The sequence below is a fragment of the Gavialis gangeticus genome, unplaced genomic scaffold, assembly GCF_001723915.1.
Source record: "Gavialis gangeticus isolate Ggan-Ray unplaced genomic scaffold, GavGan_comp1, whole genome shotgun sequence".
NCBI lineage: Eukaryota > Metazoa > Chordata > Crocodylia > Gavialidae > Gavialis > Gavialis gangeticus.
In genome coordinates, this window is record NW_017729001.1 from 24,966,801 (window position 1) to 24,976,709 (window position 9,909).

The 9,909-nt window shown below is 46.1% G+C and overlaps 1 protein-coding gene across 1 annotated transcript in view; it reads right to left on the bottom strand.

Moving 5' to 3' along the window:
* The window catches only part of LOC109290496 (transmembrane protein 132C-like), a 178,436-nt gene that overhangs the window by 10,726 nt on the left and 157,801 nt on the right, over nucleotides 1-9,909 (bottom strand). Inside the window, exon 7 of the mRNA XM_019507099.1 lies at nucleotides 9,261-9,452. Coding sequence (XP_019362644.1) covers nucleotides 9,261-9,452 — 192 coding nt within the window. The remainder of the gene's footprint in view (nucleotides 1-9,260; nucleotides 9,453-9,909) is intronic.

The following is a 9,909-nucleotide window of genomic DNA, read 5'->3' on the forward strand; positions in this document are numbered from 1 at the left end:
AGTCAGCGCCTATGAGTACCTGTACTATTTATCCTACCAGCATGTTGGTCTAGCCCTGGACAACCCAACGCTTGTGAGTCCCTTGTTAAAATGGTACCATTAAATTGCAGTGAAGACTGAGAGCTGAGTTTCAGACTCAAATGGAGCTGCCCCATCTCGGAGGCTATTTTTGTTTAGTGCCAGAGAAGGCAAATGCCTGGGGCTCAGGGCAGTTTTTGGGAGGAGTGGGGGTCCTCTACCTGACAAGCAGCTTCCAAAAATTTCCTCCACCGTCTGATTTTTCTCTACGCCATTTCCCAAATAAACTTCACGTGACCCGAGCTGCTAGGCTCACAGTACCGTCTTGCACAGGACCCTGGAACAAGATCTGAATGTTTCCAGCCAATGTGCTTCACACCAATTAGTTTCCAATGAGGCATCTCCCTCTTTTGACTACAGTTACGAGGAAATATTTTTGTTGTAGGTGAGAGAAAGCAGTGCCTCAGTCCTGGAAGCACACATGCCTAGTACTTGGGGTTTATCACAGCTACCAAAAAGCCCTAGTCCAAAAACTGTCCTTGCTCTCCACCACATATTTCTAGTATTGCCAAGCTCTTGAGTTATTTTGTACCTACATCTTATATGGTCATCAGTGTAATGCCCTAGTGATTGATAAGTGTTCCTTTTCACAAGAAAATAACAGTTTCATCCCCACTTTACACAGGAAACTGAGGAACAGCGTGACTGAGGTCAAAGGGCTCGCTGACTTTGTCAACCAGAGACAATTAGGACCCGATTCTTCCCCGAATGCCACATCATATAGTGCTCCAGATGTTCACAGTCCTCCAGGTCACTTTTATGCATTTGTGCACGCTCGCTGCTTTTGCAAATCAGACATCAGGGTCTCAAATCATGGACCCCGAAAAAGAGCAGCATCTCATTGGTGGCCAGCTGTGAAAAGTTTGGGTTATGTGACTTTCCCCGTATTGCACGGGAATGCTGTGTCGGGGGCAAGGACAGAATTTCACTCTGCAGATTCACATTCAATTGTCTTAATTGTCCAGTCCTGGTACTTTCCCCCATCTCCTCCTCCCAGTCTCTCTTTCGGGAAAGCCCCGTCTCCCTTCCACATCTTGGCTCTACCCTCTTTCTCGGCCTCCCTCGTTCCTCCAGTTCTTAGCACAAGTCTCCCCGACCAACTCGCCCACAAATCCTTGACTCTTCATCCATCTTCAGTCTCTCTTTCCGACTCCTAGAGTTCTTGTATACGTGATGAACATTGTCTATTTTTGTGGTATAATTGAATCATGCTGTACACCTGCAGGGTTGCTTTTTTATGATTTAAATGAGTCTGTTATGTTGCAAACTAAACCACATTTGCATGTAGTTTAGTTTGCAATGTAGCTATTTGTCACGTTGCAGCCTTTTGACAACTGGCCCCCTACCATGGGAGAGGTGGGCTGAAGGTAGAAATGGGAAGGGGCCTGATCCTTCTTTTTTTTTCTTTCCACTGAGCCTGCCCGCGTCTCCTGCAGTCGGGGGGTGAGCAGCCGGTGGGCCGAGCAGCCCCTGGGCTGCGGGGCGTCCCAGTCCTTCCCTCTGCAGCAGTGGCACCCCCAGTGCTGTCTGGGAGGGCTGCTAGCAGGCTGGATGCTGCCCCAGCTTGGGGTTGGGGAAGTTGGATCAGGCTGGGTGCTGCCTCTGAGCTGGGGTAGCACCTGCCTGCCCGGGCAGCCCCAAGGGATGCTGCTGCCATGGAGGGAAGGACCGGGGGCCCCTGCAGCTCAGGGGCAATTTGGCCCACTGACAGCTCGTCCCCCAGCCATGGGAGATGCAGGCAGGCTATGCGGGGGAAAAAAAAGGGATTGGGCCCCTCACCATAACAGTGATGGAAACCCCTGAATTGAAATGGTGGGTTTTTAACTGGCACAATTAAAACCCACCATTTCAATTTAGGGGGCTAAATCCCCATCACATGTACAAGCACCTGTTTAGTTCCCGTCTCTCTTTTTGGCGCCTAGTCCCATCCATGATGAAGATGTTCAAAGAAAGAGTTGTGAACATCTTTTCACAAAATAGTGCATTTTCTCCCTATTCTCATTCTCAGAAATGGCTGAACTATTTTTACTGAATTTTTCAAAATGAGGCCAAAGCAGACACCCAGGATGGAAAACTTCAGCTCAAATGCTATAGGTTTGGCCAAGTTAGAAACAACCAAAACCAGGGTTTGTCAAACAACTCTAGACGTGGCAGCCGACTTCAATAACAAAAGGCAGGATAGACGTGCACCTTGCAGACTAACTGAATCAGAGGGAGTGCAGCCAGCCTGCTCTCTACAAGTCCGCATTCCCTGGCGACGAGCTGTCATTTGACATTTAGGCACGCAAGTGTGTTTTACTCTTATTAACACAGCCTCATATAGCCCAGCTACTATTTTCAGTCAGTGTTCACTTTTTTCAGGGGTCCTATATAAGAAGAACCAATCGAACACAAAGCTGTCACAGTTAGATCATAGATATTTTGAAGTAAAGGGGGGAAAAAACAAGCAAGAGAGAACGAATCCCCAAACCTGCCCAAATACATTTAATCAGCCCAAATATTCTATTTGGCAAAAGATCATCTTCATGCATTCACTTTGTTAAAGGCAAGCTGAAGGCAGGGGAAGGAAGTGAGTTTCCCAAATGATTAGAAATTCTGAAAGGCTTAAAAAAAAAAATTTAAAAAAAAAAAGAAATGATTTAGTGCCGTGTCCTTCAAAGAGCTGTTTCTGCAAATCCTATGTACCGCATCAATAAATCCCCTCTGATTCTCTGACAAGGTCCTCCAATTACTATCAACAGATGAAGATGGATGGGAGTCTTCTTATCTGCAGAGCTGCTGCCCTAGTCCGATGCCTGCACGTTGAGGTGACAAATGCCTGTGTTCATTAATTATTAAGCATAAACAAATAGTTTGAGAGATTACCCATTAGCTACTTTTTCACTCTTTCTCTCCCCACACTTTCCCTCTCGCTCACATCCCCGTTCGTTCCATCTTGCTCTTTGTAAACCAATAAACCACGATCCACATTACTGTCGATGTCTCCTGGAAGATGGGATGATTTATGTGGTCGCTAGGAAGATGGGAGGCGAGCCCGATCCCGCACATGAGATCATTGTTAATGACAGCACAGCCTCGTTCAGAAGAGCTGAAGAATTTGCTTCCCAGGGTGGTGTTTGATTTCCAAACGATGTGATGTTTCCTAAGCACACAAAGAACTGCCTTTATCCAGACACTTTCTGTTTGTGGTTTTCTTCATGTTCTCCTCCAAACTCCTCATCTGTTCGCCACGTAACCAGGTTCCCAGCCTGTTTTCCCCTTGATCTTATGCTGACCATCTGCACCTCTACCACCTTAATTGGCCTAGAACCACATCTCTCTGTATTTGGTGGTGAGCCCAAGGATGCCATTTGACAGATTATTCTGCATTATAAAACCAGCCTGTGTTTTCCAACCTGCAAATGTCTTTCTCTCCCTCATTTCCTGCCTCTTGTAATTAGAGGACTTGTCTTGTAAGAGGGGGAAAGGTGCGTGAAAGAATGTCTGACACGGTTTTTTGGGTGAGTCTGATCTCTTTTACTAGACCAACTTAAATAGTTGGGGGAAAAAATTAGCAAGTTTTCAGGCGACAACTTACACAGGAAAGAATGTCTCGCATTCGAAAGCTTGCCCAACTCTCCCAATCATGCAGCTGGTCCAATAAAAGTTGTCACCCTAAGAAATCCTTGCCTCTCACATGAACAGTAGGGCTTATGTTTGACTGATCAAAACTGAGGCCATTTTTATTGCCAGATGTTTCAAAATTTGTGTATTACCTGATTGCACAAGAGCTACCGTCCCTTAAATGTGTGTATTCAGGCAAGTTGAATCTAGCAAAGGAAACTTGGATTCAGAAAGCGGAGCTGATGAAGGCACGTCCTATCGAGAACACATGAAACCCATGCCTTAGGACCGGTCCCATTTGTCCGTGAGGCTCCAAGTCCATTTTATGGTGGCAGTTTTAACCTTTAAAGCCCTAAAAACAGTAGGGGAACAGCCTAGTTGAAGTCTCTGATGTCTCCTGTCTAATTACAACCCCCTGAGCACATCAGTGGCAGCAGAACTGCTGACGCTAGACCTGTCTCCATTCCAGTCCTAGGACCCTGAAATCTCCTTCTGTCCCAGTCTGAAATACTGTATCTCAGGATTAACCTTAAGGCTGCCCTCAATCCCATGCACACACACCATCTACATTAAAAACCCCATCGGCAGCTCAGCCCATCCCAAGGGCAGAAGCTCTCCTAGTATGTTTGCAAGCATGGCAGGCTGCAAACATAGCACGTCTGCCAGCAGCAATCCTACGAATCCCTGCTGCTGATTCCCAACCCTTCTGCATCTCACTTCTATTGCGCAGAGTTAGAACTGTGAACAGAAGGAGCGGGCAGACCAATTCAATGTGCAGCAGCTGCCAGATAATATGTAAGTGCGAAGGCTCATGTGGCTCGGGCTACTTCAGAATGACCCTCAGTGTAAAGATACCACAAACAGGCCTTTTTGCTTGGCTTTCAAGGAAGGCTGCATGGCCCATTTGTTTCCCCTGGCCTTGAAATGTAGAGTGTGGGAAATGTAGATGCAGGCCAGTATGTAGAGCTGACTGCATCTCATAACATAACATGCATTCAACGATCCTTTGCAAATAAATCACAAAGTGCCTGGTTTGCTTGTGATGGTCCTTGGTTGTGTTGGGTCATCAAAGGCGACGGCAAATCATGGGATTTCTGGGCAACCGCTTCAAGCACCGTGCTCCTTCCAAGAGAGAAAAAGTAAAAATAACACTCGTATCCAGCAGATCCTATTTGCTCAGTCATTTTTTCATGGGATCAGGGTGTTGAAATGTAGATTAAGGCTTTATTGCGCTGGTCTGTAGTGTAACAGGGTTGTAAGTAGGTGTAAGTATCATCTCCTTGTAATCTGCACTGCCAAAATGGTGCGATGGACCTCAGCATAAGTGGACAATAAGGATCTCAATGGCTGTTATTTAACCTTGTGACTCTACTGAACCCCCTCGGCTGTAGGACGCTAGACAGAGGGCAACTGGTGCAGCAGAATGGCATCAGGTCAACCTGTATTTTAGGGGGATGTAAGCAACCCCAACCTGTTTTGCTCCTTTGCTCTCAACTCCTACCCAAGTCAGTGGGATCTGAATGCCCTGAAACTGAGCACCTTGCAGGGTTGGCTCCTGGCTTTTACGCTGACAGAAGCTGTGCGCATGAATGGAAAGATGAAGCATGCCCTGAGGAAGGGAACCGGACATGCCGACATCATCTCACAGCAGCAGAGCATGAAAAACAGGCGACAGTCATTTTACCTAAGGAGATTTCTGCACTTTCCCAGTAGTGCTGCAAGATACACGACCATGCGCAGCAATTAACTAATGTTTTTTTTTCTACCCACTCTCTTTTATTTTATCCATTTTCCCATTTCAACTTATTAAGCCAAATGCTATATCCCACAATGGTAGATTTTGACACAACTACAGGCTTCTTCCTCAAAGGAGGCCAAATCATCAGTCCTCAATGCCCACTCAGTGGAGAAAACATGCTTAAATACTGGGGGTCTCCTTTCCTTGACAACTGGAAGAGGGGAACTCTTGGAGACTGGCCGTGTCCGGCCAACAGTATACCCCAGGCCAAATGGGATAGCAGGCTACCTCAGCAGATGGACATGAACAATAGATCATTCATAGCTCCGGCCTCCAAATCTTCAGCAACGCATGTCCAAGGTGGTCCAGCTTGGGTTCTCCAAGGCCCCGTTTCAATAACAGATGTGGGTATACCGCCTCCCACAGGCTCAGATTGGATAATTAATTTAGTCAATAGATATTTTCACCTAATATCCAAATTAAAAAAATCCTTGCTTACCTTCTCTGGGTCACTGAGTACTTGGGTACACTGCCAACTTTTAAGAATTTGTACTTTGACCTCTTCCCATTACTCACTGCAGAACTACAGCTGCTATTGCACTCAAGGAACTTATCTCATCTTCATTAAAAAAAAAAGTCATAGCTGAAACACTCAATTCATTCATGTGACAATGAAGGATTTTTTACAGCACAATACCTAATACGGAGTCATGCCTTCCTAATGAACTATGGGCCTATCCTGTTTAATTTATTAGGAACAGTATTGATATGCCAGAGCATTTACCCAGGGACTTTACCTAATCTACACTGATACTTGGCTATAGAAGCCATCAAAATGGAACCAATGAAAGTATTTGACTAAGGATATGTAACTGTTTCTTGCACAGGGGCAACGTTAAGTTGGAATCAATTATTTCTGAGAAAAATAATCCCCGCCCCACTCATCCAAGATGGCAAGGTGGTTTTTTTCTCTCTGAATGTCACCATTAACATTTGCATCAGCAACTTATGCAAGAGAGAAAAAAACACAAATAACGTGTGAATAGTACTTGGAGTCTCCCAATTTTTGGCTGCTTAACGAGTGACACCGTAACGTAGGTCTTAGTTAAACAAAGTAGAACGCCTCTGAAAATCAGATCCTGTCACAATGGATATATCCAGTATCACCACTGACTCACCCACTGACACCTCAATTTACATCTTCACTGTCTGCCTTTCTTGCATGCAGCCCAGCCTCTGGTTGCTTTACTATTCCTGCCATCCAGGAAGAGCGCACACCAAGTGCACGTGCTTCCTTGGCCTGATGAAGGGTATTTTACCCAAAAGCTTGCTAAGAAGAATTGTTCCAACTATTTAAGTTGGTCTAACAAAAAGTATCAGTTTTACTCAAAGAACCTGATCCCAGCTGTCTTTCCTGCCTGGTGCAGGGGGCTGGACCCAATGATCTTCCAAGGTCCCTTTCAGCCTTACAATCAATCTATGAATCTATAGCTTGATCAATCTATGAATTAATCAATCTATGAATCAATCTAGGCCTCTGTCCTGAGACCAGAGGTGGGCAAAATGTGGCCCATGGGCTGGATGCGGCCCACCAGGCCATTCTATCTGGCCCACGGGGCCCCTAAAAAATTTAGAAAATTAATATTTATCTGCCCCCGGCTGCCTGTCATACGGCCCTCGATGGCTTGTCAAAACTCAGTTAGCGGTCCTCTGCCTGAAATAATTGCCCGTCCCTGCCTTGGACTAACATGGTTACAACCTATACTCCAGTATCACCAGGCACTTCTGGGAAATATTTTTCCCAAGCACTTTTCCATTTTCATTTGCATAAAAAAAGCCTCTTCCTGATACATAAGCAACTTATTTGATCCCCTGCGCTTTCCCTGCCAACTAAATTACCAGGACACTTTACCCTACAATTTGAAGCCAGATGAAACTCCTTGAGAAGTGCAGCATCCTCTTTCCAGGTTTAAGTACAAGCTCCAATCACCTACTTCCAGCACACAAAGTGGGTTCAGGCAGAAGAGTGTGCAAATTAATTAGGAAAAAAAAAAACAGTCCACAGGGGGAAATCTTTTAGAGGCATAGAGGGAATTAGGGATCTAATTGCCTTTTGTGCCTGCTCTCCATCCCCTGAAGGCCAAAGCCAAGACTGTCCAGGTGCAGAGCTGCTGCCTGTGGCTCTGGGCTGAAAGAGAGCACACTACAGTCGGGGGATGCTCAGGCCCCTCTCTTAGGGCACCGATTTTTCCTTTAAAAACGGAATGAACACAACTGGCCAGAAATTTTTGGCGCACATTTTTCCCTGTGAAAAGCCAACTTTTAATAAATGGAAAGCTCCCAGAATAACAGCAACTTGTGACAAAATATTCCAGGAAAAAGATTGCACGACTAAAACATTTCCTATTGCAAAAGTACACTCAGGAGGGGGTTGGGAATGGGACAGGACAGGACGGGACCTGGCATTTCATTTCAAAACTTTATTTAGAACTAATTATCACTTTAGTTTTCCAGCTGTATATTACTGTTATAAATAGTGTTATCTCATAACGTGTTGGCTGCGGTTACACGTTATTTGCCAGTGTGTCAGGACGTGACACAGCATGTCCCACTGTGCACTGCTGGTCCTGAAACACCGTGTTGTCGTATATCATGAACCGATTTTGGTAAACGTCTCTGCTCACTTAGCTCAAATGTGCATCCCCTCTGGTTACCCAGGCCGTTTTATTTTCTACCAGCCGTATGACCTAGTCAGCCACTCGGCCTCGTGCTCTTTAGATTCGTTTCTAGCTTTTGCTACTGCAGTCTCTGCATCTGTTGAGGACAGCAAAAGGAAGTCCTGAAGAAGGACATAAATGGGCTAATTGCATAAGACTGAGGTGCTTTGAGGGTGAAGTAAATTAGGCAGATGGGCAGCATGTCCTTCTCCTAGCTGGGATGCCGTCCTGCCACTAACTACCAAGTTGTAAAAACACTCGCAATTATTCTTGCGTTCCAGAAAATTAGGTAGCAATAATCATGAAAATGAGGTGTAAAACCTGACTTGAGCTCATTCCTGTTTATGTGAGATGAAATACAGGGTCTGTGAAAGCTGAGGATGGCATGATAGCCATCGACATTGAGCGGGCAGCTCTTTACAATTTCCATTGCCGCTGACCCCCTTGTTTTTCATCTACTCTACAGCAGCTCTGTGCCTTCGCTGGATGCTGTTTGCCATTCCTCTGACCCACAGGGCTTGTGACCTGAAACACATTCCTTGATGCCCTTCCTCCTCAGCCGAGATGGAAACTTGCAGGCTTTAAATTAGGCAGGATCAACACACCAGTGCCCTAATGAGCTGAACAAGTAACCCAAATGAGGCAACCTGGAGAATAAAAGCAGAGAGGAGCCTGGCTGTCTGCTGCGGCTCCAGCAGGAAAGTGAATGCACTCAGCTTTCTCCCCCTGCTACTTTACAGCGCTTCCAAATGTTAAATCACTGCGATGCTCAGAGCTTCCTGCTCTGTGACATGGAAAACAAGAGCAAGGCTCGTGGCAAGCGGGGACCGGTGCTCATGAACAGCTTGGGAGAGAGTATAATAAAGGCTGGGGCTAGCTGCAAAGATTGCATTATTTAAGGGAATTGTTTTAAAAGCCAGGAGAGAAACGAGACTGTTTGGCTTTGGACCTTTTATTGAGGGTCAAGCTTAAATTTGCAGAGGGGACCAAGAGAGGCCAACTCCCCACGGTCCCTGTGTAGAGACAGGCCTACAGGCATGCATCAGGGCTGGAACTGAAGGATGGCGGGATGCAGATCTACCCATCAATACACCGGCAACGGTGAAGAGCCAAGTGCACATTACCTGCTTAGGAGTATGAAGCAGCTCCTGGGCGATGGCTGTAGCAACGATAGCTCGGCTGCTGGCTGCGCTTGGCTGAAGGAAGAGCGACAGCCCAGCCACTAGCTGGACTCCCAGGTCCGTGATAGTCACTTTGTCATCAAGCACTGTCACCGTCTTCTCTGCCAGAATGGAGTCAGAAAGAGGAGACAAAACCTTTGGAGAAACCGAAACAGAGCTGTGTCAAGAAGGGGGTTCAAAACTTAGTGTTCCTTCTCCCCACTTATTTACCTCCAAAGTCTTAGTCGAGAAACACATTGGAAAAGATCATCTAGTTTCATGCAGAAGCAAAAGAAACCCGCCTGATGGTTTCCACTCAAAGCCACCAAATCAAACACTTCCTTGAGAAGGATCTTCTTTGCATTACTTTCCTACATGCCCGGGTATAAAGCATCCTTCCCCACCTTACAAGGCACCAAGCATTGTCATCTCCCAGGAACTTCATAGATTCACAGATATTAGGGTCAGAAGGGACCTCAGCAGATCATCGAGTCCAACCCCCTGCCTGGGCAGGAAAGAGCACTGAGGTCAGATGATCCCAGCCAGATGCTTATTTTCAAATAAGCCAGGAGCCTCATGGCACCATCCAGGATTTGACCTTCATTTTCACATT